Consider the following 18,630-nt stretch of genomic DNA (forward strand, 5'->3'; position numbering starts at 1 on the left):
TCACTTTTTAATTCATTGGTTGATGACAAATACCTAGAAAAGCTTGCTTACAAACCAACATCTGCTCAAAACAGAAAAATCTGTCAGTAAACGTGCCCGTGCATTTTCAGGCTGTAGTCATTTACAAAATGGACAACATTTTGCTCTTAAACATCAGGCACCAAACAGTTTTCTGAACCTCTCCAGCCACCTAATCTGTCTGCAAATAAAATATGGCCATGGCAGGATTTAACAGAGCCTGCATCAGCATCTCAAAACTTTCTCAACAGGTTTTTTTTTTACTAACATTGATTTCAACAATTAATACCACCTGAAAGATGAGCTAATAAGTTTTCCATTTTTACAAAATGCAAGGTCATGAAAAAGTAGTTTCAGCAACCAGTAAAGTCATATTTCTATTAAAACAACACAATACAGAAATTTCTCATAATCCCAGCTATGACTGACTTTTTAACCTAAAGGCTGAAAAATCCAAATTATCACTCAATCATTTGTCTTGTGCTTGATACCCATTATGAATTAAGTACAGCTAAAATTCAAGCCAATTATTTTTTCTTCATTTCACAGTTTGATCCTCAGGATTATCCTAGCTAAACACAGGATGCTTGTGCCACTTGTACAGCATTTAGAAGCCATTCACTGAATCTAGGAAGTAATTTCCCAGGAATGAGTAACAAGTGTAAAAAAATATTTAATTCTGTCACTCTATACTTACAGGTTAACAGATTTTTTTCGTGATTTTTTTTTGAGTTATAAGCAAAAAAACCCCAAATACAGATATTTTGGTATTGCAAGTAAACCCAAGGATTCCATTACATTTAATAATTTAGACAGTAATACAAACTGGTATTTAGACTGTTCCAATAGTTTGTTTAAGTAGATAGTAGAGTACATAAGTTCCACCTTCTGGCAATTGATATAATGCTTGAAGTCTGAAATTAATTTTTGAACACAACAAAAAAGCTTGCAGTACAAACTTGTCAGGTTTGAGTAGCTGACCTAGCCACAAAATTTGCACTCCATCTAGTGGTCACTAGGAAATCAAACCAAAACAGCTCAGGAAGCCTATCATCTCTTTGTCAGGCCAAGTAAGAAAAAGTTTCTACAATACTCCTTCAGTGGCAGTACCTGTTTCATTGTCTCTAAACATAACACTGCTTAATAAATATTCATTTAGGAACCAGAAGTACAACTCGAAATCCCAGAATTAAACAGTAACGTATTCCATAATGTTTATCAAAATCCATAAGCCAGGACACGCTTCATGAAATCATTTTGGACAAAAAGCCCTTTTTAAAGCCTGCGTTTGAAAACCCAAAAACCACAGCCTTGCCATACCTGAACAAGCTCATTTAAAACCACTGCATCAAAGCCAGAGAGATACTGTACATAGTATCTCTGCATCACTGGTCCATATTTTCGCACATGTGCTCTGAGCTCCTCCATGTAGAATATTAGCTCGGCTATGTGTCTAGGCAAGAAGACAAGGAAAAGCTTACAAATGTGAAACATCCAAAATATTAAACCCGATTTCTATCAGCGGAATGCTTCCCAAGGGGACCTCCTCCTATACCTTGCTTTTAAAACTATTATCAATAGGTAATTTTGGTATGAAATTATTTGTTCACATTATAAATAAGTCTACACTGGTAATTTTCTCTGCAAGGTAAAATCCACTCAACAGAAGTTAGCAGGACATCATCACAGTAATCCTCAAAGGTTTCTGTAAGCATTCACTTAAGTGTAAGAAGCCCTTCTATAATGCTCAATTTGAAAAAATGTTTTTCCTCCAAGTGTTTAAATCTGAAAAATACAACTGTAATAACTGCTTTTCTATACTGTTTTCTTAAACCATGAGGATGGTTAAATACTTGCACAGGTTGTTTCAGAGAGGCTCTGGGACCTCCATCCCTCCCCAGCACTTAAACTCAGTGAAGAAAACCCAAGGTTTTCCTACTCCAGCTGTAGAAATGGCCTTGTGACAACAATGTCAGTTGTTTGAACTCCTGCAGTCAATACACAGACTTTCAGTTCAGTCTTGTGTTCAGTAATCTTGAAAACAACTCAAAGACAACTCATGGTCTTCTGCCTATCCACACTCGTAATCCCACTTTTTTACCTTCTGTTTATTATGAACTAATGCTGTATTATATAAATAAACCTTACCCGATTGAAAAGACAGTTTTGCTACAACACAAGCAACATCCTATAAATGAAAAAATCAAGCTTTCTGACAGTTTCCTTCTCCCCAGCATGGATTTGCTCAATGCAAAAATCAGTAACGCTGAAGACACAAGAAAGCTTTATTTTTGCTAATTCAAAGGGAAAAAAATGCATAAAAATTTTACAAAATATTTTTATTTTTGAAATAAATTTTCTGCAGAAAACCAATGTTCACTGATATGCTCCCATTTCTAACACAATACTACTATGTTTTGACGGTAAGCTTAACAGACCCAGGTAAAGATTTTCTGTACAGTCCCAGCTCTTCTATATAGCCACCTTTTTATGAGGTTCCCTTGCCTTCAAATGCATTTTGTCTGTGAGATTCTCAAATATTTAAGATATCACAGTAAAAATTAACATACTTATCTATGAAATCATCTGCACTCTTCTTTGGCATATTATCTGCATGACGAAGAAGCCAAATAATTTCATCACGAGCAAAGGATAATGCCATAAATACAAAAAGTGCCTGAAAAAGATACAACAGTTAGCTTGTGCACACTAAGAGGCAACTAGTCTCTAACAACAAATCTTAAAATCTAAGTAGGTTTTCTCTCTAAGAGTGGGGTATTTTCCCCTCAAACAAACTGAATGTCATACTATCACTGAGAAACACATTCTAAGATTGCATAAACACAAACCACAAGAACCATAATTACCTTGGGACCCAACAGGCCTGGCTGATCAGACAGGACAGTAGCCAGTTCTTTGAGTGCAGAACGTAAAAACTTGCGTCTCTCTCTATGCATTGAACCGCTGCATCAAAACAACAAACTGAGACATCACTCACTGGGCTAAGCACAGAACATTTGATTTTCCCAAGTATTTAAGCCCAAGCACAGGCAGCTCGTACCATGCCAGCTTCAAAAGTTCAGTATTTCAAAGGATGTGGTTCAATTAAAGTTAGCATCCCCACCACCAATGCTGTATATTACTGAAGTAGGGTTCAATTCAAACCCAAGTTCTCTCTCTGTCCCTGCTCTGTACTGTGCACTTGACTCCACTAAAACATTTCTATGTTATTTGCATTCACATTAATTAGAGAAAAATAAAGGGCAAATAAACTAAATGCTTCCATCCTGATAACATAAAAAAATAATCTAAAACTTGGAAGTTAAGTTGATAATGGAATTAAGTAATTTCAGATTTAAAAGAACAATTGGTACATCATCTCGCTTCAAAATGCACAACTAGTTCAGCATTCAACAAATGCTGTTTCTACCTTCTTTATAACTTAGGAAAACGAACACTAAAGTGTCAGTAAAACTTTGTAAGGCACTTACGCATGTGAAACAGCAGCTTCTTTGCACTCTCTGATGTCGTTAATACGCTTGTTGTAGCTACAAGTAAAAAACAATCCAATATGGTAGTAAGTATCAATTTAGGAACAGCAGAGTGGGACTTGAGAGGAGCTGCACTGCCACAGCAAGCAGGATACAGCAAAAAGCTCACACAAGACTTATTTCCCTGATCAGAGCTAAACGCCAAAACTGGATACCCAAACCAAAAATACCCTCTACTGAAGTGCTCCCGGTGTTCACTGATAAAGGTCTCCACTTTGTTTCTCTGAGTTTTCATAGGATATACCGCAGAAACAGTGGCAGACAGATGCAATTTTTCAAGCAAACTCTACATTCACGGCATCATTTCTCTCCACTAGATTAAGATTTGTGGGTGCAATCGTTTATTTTAACTTTTGCCATTTCAGAGACTGATTCACCAGACTTTTCCAGAACAAAGATAAAAAAAGGCATGATGGTTATGAAATCAGGCTCCTGAAAGTTATGCGTTAAAGAAACTGTCGAGATACTAAGCAAAAACGTTCATGTACTGACCATCCTTAAGTAGAACTTACATGAAGTAGAAGTAAAATTTTCAAAACAACCAAGAGGTTCTGAAAGGAGAAAAAGAGAATGAAAACTTACCCTCGTATGTTTACAAACAGGTCTTCTGCAGCTTTGTGAATATGGAATACTTCATCTCGAAACAGAGCCAAGCAAGAGCTGCTTTGAAGTGCAAGTTTCCAAAGGTTCAAAGCTGTAGCATCACTATTTAGGATTCCATGGCACAAAATAAATCCAACTTCAAAAGTTCACATTGATGATGGATGTCACAAAGCAGATGCACAAAGACAGTAAAAGAACAGTGAGATTATTAAGCATTTTCTCTTAAATAGTTCAAATAGTTCATTAACAAACTGTTTAATGGATAACAGCATTTTTCATATAAAAAATAACCCACGCTCTTCTGGTCGAGGTATTGTTGTAATATTTTTGTAACATGAATTATTTAATGCTGATACTATGCTGCTATTTCCATTAGAATTACTCAAGCCCTCAGTTTTAGTCAAAGTCTGGAATAAATTGCTGACAAACTCCATTCTAGCAGTATGCATTGAATTCTAACTTCACTGATACGTACAAATGAGATTTAATCAAGTTCCCTATAATCTGATATGAATACAACAGCTTTTGAACAGTACAGAAAAGTAAGTAATCCTTCAAATGTTAACTTTTTTTTTTTAAATACAACCATGAGCCGATTTTTACTCACAAATGATCCATTTTTCCATTGCATCCAGTGAGAGGTATTCACATGGCATCTGTTGGAAAAAACAGTAATTTGTAGCAAACTTATTATATAAAAGACAATACATTTCATGAGAAGTACTCTTTAGAAAACGAGAGAAATAAAGCCTTAAATGCTGAGGAATCATGGAAGACTGCTGCTGGTTACTAACAGAGCACTGTTTAATCCCTTTGGAAATGGATGGTTTGAACATTAAATCAGCTTCCATACCCTCCAATACCTTGAACAAAACAGTGAACAAATTTTAACAAAATGTTTAGCTTCACAAACATTGTATTTAAGAATATTTAAGAACAAAAGGCTTTTGACATATACTACCCGCAATCGGACAGCTGTTAATGCTTGAATTTTGTTCAGAAAGATGACCATTCATATCACAACTCAGGTAGCAAATGCAAACAGTAAAGGTTTTAAAGAAAGTATCAGTTCTGATTTTTGGTCTGTTGGCCCATAAACATCTGAGAGTATGCAGGACCCCTTCCTTCTACACTGCAGAAGTTAACATTGCTTCTCTTCATTTTTTGGTTATTAAATACTGGAAACGAAGGCATGAGCTAACACAAGAGAAGCTTTAATTAACGCAAGAAAGCTCTTCCCCTGTACTGAACTATTCAGCTCTCCTAACCAGACTATTTACTTCTCTGATTAAAAGCCACATAAAGGTAATCAAACAGAAAATGACACCCCCCCACATTATTTTATGGAAAGCTTTGCTTAACTTTATCATGTAACACAAATTAAAAGACCATACTGTGTCAGACTGTGCAGGATTAAGCATTGTACTGGGGGCACTGATAAGGCTCAGTAATTGTGCGTTTCTCCACTGGTCAGCTGAGAGATTTCTTCGAGGATAGACCATCTGGAGTGAAATCAGAGCATCTGAAAGGGACTAAAAAGGAGATCAATTATTAGTTTGAATATGTCAAGGCTCAGTCTTGGATAAATATGCAAGTTCTTTACCTCATTTTGTGAGCTGTGTATTGACACTGCCATACTCCAGGCACAAGGGACACTAAGTACTATTTTACCAGCAGTGCTATCTTCTCAGCATGATTACTAACAATAATCAAAACATTTTACTGAACTAGTCCTGAAATTAAACTTGAGATTAAAACCCACTGCATCTAGTTTATTTCACATATAAAGACTTTTTCAGGGTAAGGGAACAACAGAGAGAAGCAGGAAGGTTTGATTATTATTTTTCTTAATTTTTAATCAGAGTTATAGAATTTCTGAGTTCAGAATTAGAGGACATGAAAAAATCAATAGGGGACTACAAATCTGTCACGTACAACTGGAAGTTGTTCACTATTTAGTCAAGCACCCCAATTATTGCATTGTTTCCTTCTCTGCTACTTTATTTAGTCCTTCATATGTCCTTCCCTCTTTGTTAACAAATTTTTTTGAGCAGCTACTGTCCACAGGAGCATCTTCACAGCAGATTAAGCTTATCTGAGTAAGTGTGGTCCTACGCCTTTTCCCTCTCTCTTGCATCAATATTGGTGCTTGTATGAGTCCTCAGGGAGCCAAGTTTAAGCATTATGCCAGCAAAGAAGGTCAGTCGGGGCTGGGGGGGGAAACCCACCCCATCTGCTGGAGCTAATTTAAAGGATTAAACTACTGTCAGGTTTACTTCAAAGCAGTGAGATGATGAAAGGACAACTTAAGTGTGCAGTTCCATGAGAGTACAACCTAAGTGCGTGCTTCTATAGCACGGTGCCTGAAGGGATGCCTGACCCCAATTTATACCTCTTGTATAGAGTAAGCAGAACAGCAAAAATCAGACCAAAAAATGGCTTTACAAAATGTTTCACGGGAAAGGACTGGCGTGCTATGCAATACAAGTGCATGAACAAAAATAATACTGAAAAGTAAAGCATCTTTACTAAGATGTGCACGAGAAAACAAATTGCAAATGGGTTCCTTAGCTAAATAAATCTTAACAGAACAGGAATCATGCAGAGGGAAGTGTAAGAAAAAAGTAAGATTACAGATTATTTAGACAAATGAGAAGTATTCAAAACCATTTCAGCTTCAGAGAACTTAGCGAAATAGCTGGAAAACTCTCTGAACTTTTAGTGACTACCTTAAAATGTTTAAGGAAAACAAGAAAAATCTCAAGAGGACTAGAGAAGGAAAACACAACCAGTACCTAGACTTCAAAATAGGAAGAAAAAAGAACCCCAAACCTTAGAAACTTTAGGCAATAACTTAGTATTTAAGTTAAAACTCCTGCCAAAGATTCCAAAATAAGTTGTTAGGCAATCAATTTGCAAGCAGCTAGAAATTAACACCTTTAAAAGTAACAGTTGGTCAATACTGATCAAACAAATCTAGCTTCCTTTGACAGAGTAGCAAGCCTCGTGGACAAGCTGGAATTGATAAAACAGGATCTACACTGACTTTGGTGAGGCTTCTGTCACTTTTCCAAGGTATCCTGTGAAAACACAGCCTTGATAAATCGTCACAAAACTGCAGCACAACCAGCTGTGTAAGAATGCAAGCTTAAAAACATTTGTACAGATAATGCTAAAGGAATTGGGGTCATTTAACTTAGTGAAGTCAACTGAGCAGGGTACACAATGTCAGCTTTTGAGTATAGGAGCTGTTAGTGAAGAGACAGTGGTGACCTCCAGGATCCCCAGTGTAAGGACAATCCAAAGCAAAAACCCTCAGGTTAAATAATAGAAAAAACACATTCATCTAGGATGGTAAACCAGCAAAAAGCTCGTTTCACAGAAACAGTAGGAAACTCTTTAATTCCAAACTGTAAACCAAAACAGAACACAGGTGTAGGTATTCTCAAATCCTACCACTGATTTTTAATCAATTTCTAACCTTTAGTGAATAAAATGGAACCTTACCAACAGGTTCTAGTGTTCCTGTATTTGTACATGTTCTTTTATTTGATCAGTTATCAATCTCCAGCCCTAGACATCCATTGTAAGTAAAATCACCTGTAAAGTTTATACCGACTGGCCTTGTGCAAGAGTTTGTTTTGTCAATTTACTTTTTTCTCTCTGCTTCCCTCAATTAAGATTATTGTGTGCCTGTGAAAAGTAGTTACATACTTTACTGTGAGGTACAAATTCCTCCATCATTTTCTTTAAAGGATTTTCATAATCCACAATCATCTGGCCAAGGCGTGGATATTCTCTGTCACTAAAAGCAACAACAAACAATTCACTCAGGTGTAGCTGTTACTATGATCATTATTATTATAAACACTTCTTAGATAACAGATTTTTACCTTGCTCCATGTGTCATTTCATGGGCATAGTTATACAGTCCAATGATAGCCTTCCTTTCTTCAATTCGAGACAGCAATATCATTAGAGTTGTGTAGGTTATAATCAAATCTAGGTAGTTCTTTGTTAAATCAAAGTTTACAGTCTAGAGAAAAAACGGTAAATCGTCATTCTAAAACTTTTAGAAACAAGCATAAAACTTTTTCCTTACCTTTCCACCAATTTCCAGCTGCTTTTTTAATACATTGGACTGTCTTGAACAAAGTTTTAGTTCTGGTTACATACAGGCTTTGTATAATCTTAAATTTAGTCACTCAAATCCCCAGAACTCTTTGCATTCAAGAAAGCAAGCAAGCACATAAATCCTTTTTAGGCTTAAGTGTCACAGGTTAGCTGACAAATAGGAACACTTTCCTTGGATGTTACTAAGCAGTCAGCAAGTGCTTTGCCTATGAATTTTATTTTTAAAAGACTCTGTAATGTAAAAAGCTAACACATATCCCACTGGTCTGGTAACATAATTCCGCAGGATATATACTCCTCTTTCATATTATGAGCCTGAGTCAGCCAAATTTACAGCAACGACTAAAACTAGAAATGAACATTAAGCACGCAAGCAGAAACCAAGAGGAAAAGGTGTCTGAGGTTCTGGTTTGGGGTTTTCCAGTGTTTGGTTGTGGGGTTTTGGGGTTTAGTTATGGGTTTTATTAATAACACTTTTAGCTGCTTTTGTACTTGTTTTAGGAACACCAAAAGTGACCTCCTCACATAGCTGAGGTGGACACCAGTAATATTCCTGTCTTCTGAGCTCTAAGTGGCTTAAGCATACAGATGACAGTAAACCCTTAGAATCAACTTGCAGACGCAATAAAGCAAAAACTACACAAAGATCTATGTCTGGTAACAGACAACGCTGTTACTACTGTCCATCAGTAGCCTGTTTAAAATGTTCTATCTCCTGATTTCAAGCTTTTATAAAATTTCAGAGATCTGAAGATCGCAGCGTTTTTATTTTTCTTGCATTTATAACTAGAGTTGTCATATTTCTTGGGCTAACATACACAAATCCTTCTAGTTTTCCACGTGGGACTGATTAGAAACATTTTTAACTGGCATTTGAAATTTTAAACCCAGAAACTTACAATATCAAAGAAGACTTGGCAAACATCAATAGTGTTCAGCAGCTCACAAACATGGTCCTTGAAAAACAAAGGAATAACTTTAGTTTAAAAAAAAAAAAAAATATCTAAGTAAATCACTTTCCTATGCTTAGTGATGGAGACTTTTGTTGTTTGGTTTTCTTTAAGGACAGACCTACAAGTTCAGCTATTCCGTTATATAATGTTATTTAATAAATAAAAATACAGAAACCTGGTGTGACAAAACAACTGACATATTTGTAAATCTTACCTTAAATTCCATAACATCAACAAACGTGAAGTAGTATAATGCCAAGTTCTTCAGAATCTCTGATTTTTCTTTCTGGAGCTGAGCAAGCTGTTGCTAAAAGAGAAACATAAACATGCGTGCTGTTCTTAGAAGATCTTCAGAAGACTGCTGAAAAATAATACCTGTGAAGCGCAGAGTAACCATCAGGCTACGCAAGGCAGCCTTAACGTGGTTTTCTAAGGCTGAGGTTCTGTGCATCTCAGATACACACAGAGTTCTCAGACCACATAATTTTAACAGCTGCCAACTATACTTTGAAGATAAAAGTCAAATTAGTACACATTAGTACCGAAGTCATATTGTTTAGCTCAGCTAGAGATGAAAATGGGTAGTTAGGAAAACAGTGTTATCCTATGTGTAATTAGCAAAAGCAGAACAGTACATGAGCACAAATCCATATGACAAAAAAAATAACATTACTTGAGGTGGGAGAAAAGAAGGTGGCAGATTACGAACTTTACTACAGAAAAACATTATGCTTTTAAATTCTGAACTTACCAAAAAGAATATCCAGGCAAAGCCACGTTAAGCATGCAAAATAAAATGTAGATACAAACATAAAATACAGTAACGGTTCTTTGACCAGTTCCATATAAACACAATAATACATTCAAACAAAAGCAACAAAATAAAGAAACAAAAAAAGAAGCAAAACACTAGCATTAGACACTGGTGGATAAAATGAAAGAGGCAAATGTGAATACAAAGGCATAAAATAGTTCACAGATTTTTTTTTTATTTTTTTTAAAACCAACTGTAAAATATGATTTCATTTCCATATTTTTCAAAATTTTTGTCAGGAACCAGACCGACCACTTAATTGCAATTAAGAACACAAAAATAGCAGCTGTTACTGAACAGCCATTCTGTTTGTCTATGTATTACAGTCTCAGAACACTGCAAGAATCCAATTACTTATCTTGCAGTATCTAGCTACAAATTGTCTCCTTCCTGATATATGAACTGAAATGAGTTAAAGCAGTCATAACACTCAATATGAACAAGGGCCGTTCAAAAATCTGCAAGACTTTAAATTAAAGACTGATCAAGTTAAATAGGATTTTATTCTCAACAAGAGCAATCAATTATAAAAAACATTAAATGAATTGTTTCAAATGGCTTAGCTTATTTTCATATGGGAGGTTAGAACTGAATATGCTTCATCTCCCTCTCTTTATAAAGCTGTGCTCTGTCTTCTCTGTTTTATGTAAAGCACTAATTTCTCTAAATTGAAAAAAATAAGACTTCCCAGACCACCACTGGGTATCACATATAAGATGATTTTTGCTTCTTTCCTCTGAATTTTTAGAGGCATTGAGCCGTAAGACCTCCATGAGTCAAGGAAGACGGGCATACACAGAGAGTTATGAGCAAACTGGAATGGCTACGTTATAAAATACCTCTGCCTACTCAAACCAGTGCAAAGGATTTAAGTTCGAAGGCCTGACTTCGAATGACTGCCCTATATAATATTCAAGCTTCTTTCACACAGGCATCAGCCAAGACTTAAATGAAAAATAGGTGCAAGTACACGTGTTCGTTCTATAACTTCAGATAATGTCATGGGCTAGGACATCAGTTATTTCCATTTAAACTGCTGCTGTACAAAAACCTGTTCTCAAATGTAAGTTCTATAAATTTTATTTTGATCCTCAGTAAGAATTTGCTACTACCTCTCCCAGCATACACCCTGAAGTTTAACTGCCTCATGCTCTGAGAATGAAGCATCCAGCATCATCACGTGCAGAGCCACCTTCGGGCCAACTGCATCTATACTCAGGACCTCCCCAGAAGAAAGACCACTTTGTACTTCCAGGGCTGCTTCCTCACCCAACAATTATGCAATGAGAATTCATCACCTACAGCTCCTGGTTTTAATCTTCACCCTGGCCCTATCGCTTGAGGTACTTCTTGCCAGTGATTTGGTTTTAGAACACTATGCAGAAACAGGGTTTATTTCTGTGCAACTAACATAAGCATGAATCATATGAATTTGAGAAGTCATTTCATGAATTTTCTGGAACAGACCACACTGTATCATTCAGAAATAAAGCCTAATTCCAGCACAGAGAGAGGACAAATCCAAAACTTACATTACAAATGCGCATATGCCTTAAGAACCTTTTTCCTACTGCAATCCTTACTCATAAAAATCAAGGTGCAATGCTAAGGGAGACTATAATGGTTACAGGTTGCTGTACATGACACCTGGTTTTGGTATTACAAATGGCAACCAAGTGTCCACTTGTGGAGGACACCACAATTTCAAAGCCACAATAAATGAAGTGGGGCGATATGGCAAAAAGGGAAATGCTGCTGGGAACTATAATCGTAAAAGAAATAGCAATTTTTCAGAAATTCTATGAAGCTGTATATTTAATAAGAGAATATAGGGAGGTATTCATTATGCTCAACCAAGGATTAAGGAATTGGTGCCGTGCATTGTTAACTAGTTACCTGCATTCCCAGAAATATTTATACTTAATGACACTAAAATTTTTGCACAGAGTTAAGGTGCTCATTCTTTGAACTCTCAGCATTGAAGGTGTCACTAAACTTTCATTTAGAGTATTAATATCGAAGTAGAACTCAGCCATAATCACTGTTAAATCAATACAGTGCAAATAGTTCTAGTAATACAGCACTGCCCGATCGGTGATATTCAGAAGTACAGCTCACAGCATGTAGCGTCTTGGATGTTTATTTGCATTTTTATCACTCAGGAATGTGGGTGTAGCTCTTTCCACACCCACTACAACAAAACTTTCCATTACTAATTTCCTAACAGCTGTTTAGAAATAGCTGGTGCAACACCGTTTTGTATTTGGTTTGAAGCTTTTTTCCTTAGCCTGCCATTCCATTTATCAGCAAAGATTTCTGCTTCCAATATTCAATGAAAGTATTAAAACAGGGTAAGCTGAAGAAATAACTCTTAAAACATTACTAGCAACAAAAGATTATTTTCTCAATGGCTAACCATGCCTTGTTGATTGGTTATACGTAAATGTTGTATTTATTCTTAAAGAACTTGGAGTACAAATTATACCCACAAGGACAAAGTATTTTTGTTGAACGAGGTTAATTAGATTTAAGACACATGAAAAGCTGTAGAAATTTCAGCATAATATAGCAAGATAAAAAAGCTGAAATAATTTATTTTCTCTGTTAACAAAGTAGCAGATCTCCAATCATATTTGACTCTTATTTATAAACCAGGATTTTCAATAACAGAGAAGCTGACACTGTCAGGTATGCCATCGACAACAGAAGGAACTGGTCTTTACAGAGTTGTCTTATGCTTTTCCTTCTTCATATTAAATCCCAAAAATTTTTACGCAACTGATTATGTACACAGAGCGCATTAAGAGAAACGAAAAAACAAATCAGGAAGTGCAAGACAGCCTCACTTATGTGAACACAATGGCTCAGAGACAAGAAAGTAATGACACAGATGCTGGCACATTAACAGTATGAATAGGCTCAAGAATAATACGAGACAGCTAGAAAAGGTTGTTCAGAGAGTTTTATGTGTGGAAAACCAGAGGGTAACTGTAGTTCTGTAACTGCTTTATCATATTTATTTGACTGGTATAGCAGTAGCATGTGAATAAATGTCTTATTTCGTAATCTAGGAATAGATGGTAGGTAGCAGAATTTTCTCCTTTTTTTGTTCAGTGTGATCTTTTTCCTGCAAGTATGATCACTACCACTTGTATTTGATTTCTACAAACCGACACCATAGATATTACAATGTCCTCAGAGAAAACGCCATCAACTTAATCTTACTAGCTGGAATACAAGCCCCAAAAAACAGTATTACAAATTCTGACCGTTAAAATTCTGGAGATAGGGGTAAATAATCCCTGTCAATATTCTTACTGTCATTTATTATACTCACTATGCTTACCATCTGTAGTCTTTAGACGATTTTAAAAACACAAGTCATTTCAAAATTCAGTGCCTTCGAACAAAGTTCTATGCCTACAAAATCCATAGCAGTATCGCAGGGAGAGAGAGAAGGATCTAATCAAATGAAGAAAATTAGTTTTCAATTCTCTAAACTGTTCAATGATGGACATATCCTTGGTTTTCTACCTCCAATTACAAGCAGCCTCTGAAGTGACACGCTGCATATAAAAAGATGTAATAGAGTATTTAGCATGTTTACTAACTAATGTATTTCTACTGCAAGATCTATTTTTGTTTCTTTGCAAGTTTCTAGCACCAAGTTAACTATTTTGAAAAGGAAACAGCCGCTCATGACCCTCCACAACTATTCCTGTTGCCAAGGTTGACCATATTATTATTAATAATGGCAGATAATCAGAGCAGTGAGGCTCCTCTTTTAAAAACTGATCAAAACTGATCCGTCAGTCACAAGAACATTTCCTCATTGTCTCACTTTCTTTTACATAACTTCATACAGTAATTCCTACACCAGGCTCATTACATATTATTGTATCATACAAGCTTTGGCCACAGGTCTTGCATCTCTGAGGCAATTATTTATAGAATAGAAGTCTTGTCTGTGCTATTCTATAGATAAAAATGTTTTGGACACACGTCTCTAGCTGTCTGCATACTTAACATTTATGTCATGAAATCGTGAAAGAACTATTCATTTAAAACGTATGAAAACTGATTTTGGAATGTCACCTCAGTAACACTGCTTTACTAAAATATTGTCTGGGTATTAATGAGGGGTTTTTGTTTCTTTGGTTTTTAATGGCCACGCTCTTGAGTTGTCTGGCATCAAATCAAAAGGGAGTTTTAATGGATGCAGCAAGCAGGTTAGGTATTACACATGCTCACTCCTCTGCAGGTATTACATACATTATTAAGCAACAAGAGTGAGCATGACTACTTTGGTTTGCCTTGACAAGTGTCTAGTATAGCCTGATGTGACTTACAGTAGTGTACTACAATGATTTATTACAAATAATGAGAAATTGCACTCAGATGCTACTTCATCTATAACTCATGCACAATCAAGGGTTAAGCCATGAATATAAACACCACTGCTGACAGCACTTAGGATATTGAAAAAATTAAATTACATTATGACAGTTCTATTCAATGAAACATTGTAAAGATATTCAGATATTTCAGGATTTCACATGACCTTTTGGAATTGCTATGAAAAAATGCTCACTTTCAAATGGCTGTTAGGCTGAAATATTTTACATATTATTCTCTGATTATTATATTATTGCATAAGTCACTAAGCTGTGAAGTCAGTCTAATGCAGGTAATGACTGAAGACATCAGAGATGCTACTGCGTGCAAAATCAGTACAGTAGGTATGGTTGTATCATGCCATGGCATTAGCAAAAGCAATTTCAATTCCGAATGATGTTTTAGTAAAAATATAAGTAAGGTTTTATTTGTTGCAGATATTTTGCAATTTCTTCTGAAATGAAGCATTATTAGCACATTCTATCCTCAAGCATAAGAAATCTCAACTGCTTGTACAAAGCTGAACAGAGACTAGTTACTCATTAGCTGGCTTTACTCATGCTTTATTTACTAAACTACTGCTTCAGTGTGTTCTGGAAAATCAACCTCATTTGCAGTCCCTGAAGCGCTCTAAGTTCCTTGAGCAGCAGCAGAGCTGAACATGCAGCTGTGCAAAAGCACGGCATCCTCTTACCTGGACACGATTTCAGTCTTCACAGCAAGGAGGCCAGTTAGTTTTATGGTAGAATATAGGGAGCTGTGTTTCTATTGCTTAAGAAAGCAGTTATCTGACAAATCAAGTCTCCCATACAAGAGATCTAGCACTTCAGAAGGCTGGAGAAAAATATTAAAGTTTACTGAATTTGGGGATTTAAGTTACTTTACTGAAGTGACTCTTGAGAAACCAGCTACCACAGCTGTTAATGACCATATAATTAACTCAGAAATAAATAATTGTTCCCTAGTGAAAAGGGATTACCAATACATGAGGCAGCGTGGATGAAATTCCTAAGTTATTTTTCCTCCAAAGAGAATTTCTAAATTATCTTCACTAGCACTGTGCAAATTACAATATTAAAAGCTTCATTAGAAACAAGTAAACAAGCAAGTGACATTTTCCTTTAGGCAGGGGCTGAAAGAAGTACTTGGAAAAGCAAATAGTTATTTAGTTAAGTGTTTTGAAAAAGACTATATTGGAGGCAACTATGAAAAATTGAAAATCAAGATTGGTTATAAAGTGCATATTTTATTAATTTCATTATAGAAGAAAGTGATTAATAAAAGCATGCATTAATGTCTTCTAATAAGCCTTGGCCAAGGAGGTCCAGCCACTCTGTGCCCTCCACGCCTCTCAAACATCCAGCTGATTTGCTACGCAACAAGCTCACTAGAAAGAGAAACTGTGAAAGACACAGTTAAGCAGACCAAACATACATACTGGGATCTAACAGGAAATAGCTAACGCACCCATGAAGAGAAAAAGTAAATAAAACGTAAAGTGAACTAATTCTTATCTACAGATCCTAAGCCAGGCACGCTGGAAATGCTTGCGCTGTGTACTCTACTCTCACATGACCTGATTTTCAGCCCCCACTGCCACAATACAAGAGAAAATTATTACAATTAAGTCAGATAAACAAACCTTCAAAATACTATCTCCTAAGAAATTGAATGTGTAGTTAAATAAAAAACACAATGGAATTGTTACGGACAATACCAGGAAGATGGCTACTAAAATATAAAGATTTATCTGGAAAACAAGGACATTTCTCCCACTAATCATACACTTAAGAAACTTCTGGGTGATATTTCACTGGTCTGCTTTACCGCTAAGCCATGATAAGCCTCAGCTTCTCCAGGAGACATTTAAAAATATAGGTAGTTTTTCTACAGGAAAATTGCTGAGGAGCAGTCCGAGTAAAAGAAAAACATATGTTCAAGAAAGAAGGCAGATATTCTCACTACTTCCCATATGTGCTGTTTTGGAAAGCAGACAGGAAGCTAGCTCCATCACACACAGACACAGAGCTTGACCCTGCTGGCAGCAGATTTTTCAGACCCTACCCACAGTCTACAGAAAATACAAGTCTTTTCTCCCTGCATCTCCAGTTCCCCATCATGAAGTATTTTATTCTGGGCTTACAGCGGTATTAAATGTTAGCACTGACTGAGAAGAGAGAAACTTTCAGGTCCTATTATGTTTTTTTGGAGTTTATGTTCTCCTTTGATTCCCCTGTGGTGAGAAACTTGCCTGTACACCTTCTAAGATGATGAGGTCTAACAAACCTTCAGAAAAATCAGGCTGCTTCTGAGTCCCTTACCTTGGAACTTTTCTTCTGAAGCTAGTCAAGGAAATTTAGTAACAAGAAATGTTACCCTGAGTCAATACCAGCACAATCAGGTCCCTGATCTGACCAAGAATAATGATGTTACAGAGTTTTGTGGAAGGCTCCTCCAGCTTAGGTGGCTTTTTCAAAACACAGCTTTAGTCAATTCAAAATACATAGAAATACTAAGGTTTCCCAAACACAGAAGATAAGATACTTTTTATTATTATATACTTTCCTTCTCAAATAGGACTCTAAAATGTTTGATTCTCACTTTGTCAATCCTTCATATTTTTTGTTTACGTACGTTCCCCCTTTGCAGGTATTTCATACACTATTAAGCAATACCACACCGCTGGCCGACATCATTAACAGTTGATTTAAGAGCTCAGTCTTTAAGCTGCACATTTTCAAGGTTACAGAGTTCACAATGGGGATTGGAGAAGAAAGGGCAAGTGTATGAGATCACAGGGACTGCCCTCAGACAATGGGAGAGAGTAAGTTATGAACTGACAAGGTCCAGCATTATCTATAATCGATTCTTTGGAAGATGGACTACTCCATTTTATTTTTCAGCCTGGTCAGCAAGGATTCATCAGGCACTTCATTGTTTGAACTACTCATAAACTTTTGCTCTTGGTACAATATTGAAAATCAGCAATTGCCAGAGATCACTCTAGTCTGACTCAGCACATCAAACACTGAAGGAGGAACAAAACCAGGAGCTTTATTTGTTGTGAATAAAAACGTAAAAGCTATCAATAGCAAACAGAATCAGTTGTTTCCGAAGAACAAAAATCAAGGCTTTTCAAGATCATCGGATGACAGTGGACACTGCTTACACTCTTCAACAAAATGTGTTGTCTGAGACACAAAACTCTGTAAATACCTGATAAAAAACTACTATCACCACCTACTGACATGTGACCACTGACACACTGACATGTCAACCGCTGCAGTTGAACATCCAAAATTCAAAACCCCTCCCTGAAAGGCTGCCCTGGAATTTTCACTGCAAGGAAGAAGCACAGGTTATGATTTCTCAACTAATTCCTCCGCAATAATCTTTCATAAGTTTTCACTAACTGATGTGTTCCAGATCCAATAAGCTTCTTGTCCTTTTACATCTCTGATCACCTGTTTCCCTGCTGAAGGAACTCACTGGTGTGCCCTCCTAATATATGGCCAGCTGGTTGTTGGCCCGCAGGAGGGAGACAAAGGAAAAGCACAGAGGGGAACACCTTCCTGGCCAGGAGCTAGATGCTTATGCCTTTTTGAAGCTAAGGTTTACAAGCAAAAATCTATCTTACTTCAAGCCAGAAGTTCCTTTGCACAGGACACGGCTTTTGTCTTACGAGGTATCTGTTAGGGGCAAAGGTTTCTTTTGGGAGGTAACAACACTCTACAGGAAAACATCTGTAAATAACTAAGACAAGAAAACTGCCATCAGCTCTGACCGCCATAAGCTCTAGCGGGTTATTACTGCTAGAACTCAAAACCCTACTTTAAACTGTGCTCATACATAAGGAGGGTAGGCTTTTGATAACTGTTCTTAATAAACACAGGCCTAGCTGGCTCATGGTAAATAAACACAAGGCAATGACAAAACATTATGAGCGTGTCCTATTTTAGAAACTGTGATTGTCAAAATATATCAAGTTAGCTTTGATCTCTTTCCATAAACATCACAGTACCAAATCCTTAAATATCTATCATTAGTTCAGCTCCAAATTCATAGTCAACAACTGGAAGACATATAAAGCATACATGCAACCACATTAAAAAAAAAAAAATCTATGTACACAGTCTTTTATTTTTAATAGCAGATCTGCCAC

General features: G+C 36.4%; 1 protein-coding gene across 4 annotated transcripts in view; it reads right to left on the bottom strand.

Moving 5' to 3' along the window:
- Positions 1 to 18,630, bottom strand: part of NCKAP1 (NCK associated protein 1) — a 60,621-nt gene that overhangs the window by 27,875 nt on the left and 14,116 nt on the right. For 2 of the 4 annotated variants that reach the window (XM_080398874.1, XM_080398876.1), the window contains 11 exons: positions 9,474 to 9,560; positions 9,206 to 9,262; positions 8,066 to 8,208; positions 7,887 to 7,977; positions 5,567 to 5,704; positions 4,780 to 4,828; positions 4,152 to 4,308; positions 3,510 to 3,566; positions 2,886 to 2,982; positions 2,589 to 2,695; positions 1,339 to 1,471 (listed from right to left, as the gene is read on the bottom strand). In XM_080398874.1, coding sequence (XP_080255000.1) covers positions 1,339 to 1,471; positions 2,589 to 2,695; positions 2,886 to 2,982; positions 3,510 to 3,566; positions 4,152 to 4,308; positions 4,780 to 4,828; positions 5,567 to 5,704; positions 7,887 to 7,977; positions 8,066 to 8,208; positions 9,206 to 9,262; positions 9,474 to 9,560 — 1,116 coding nt within the window. Of the gene's footprint in view, positions 1 to 1,338; positions 1,472 to 2,588; positions 2,696 to 2,885; positions 2,983 to 3,509; positions 3,567 to 4,151; positions 4,309 to 4,779; positions 4,829 to 5,566; positions 5,705 to 7,886; positions 7,978 to 8,065; positions 8,209 to 9,205; positions 9,263 to 9,473; positions 9,567 to 18,630 lie in introns of all 4 variants that reach the window. The other 2 variants (XM_080398873.1, XM_080398875.1) reach the window with 1 other exon arrangement.

Source organism: Falco punctatus, assembly GCF_963210335.1.
Source record: "Falco punctatus genome assembly, chromosome: 8".
Lineage (NCBI taxonomy): Eukaryota > Metazoa > Chordata > Aves > Falconiformes > Falconidae > Falco > Falco punctatus.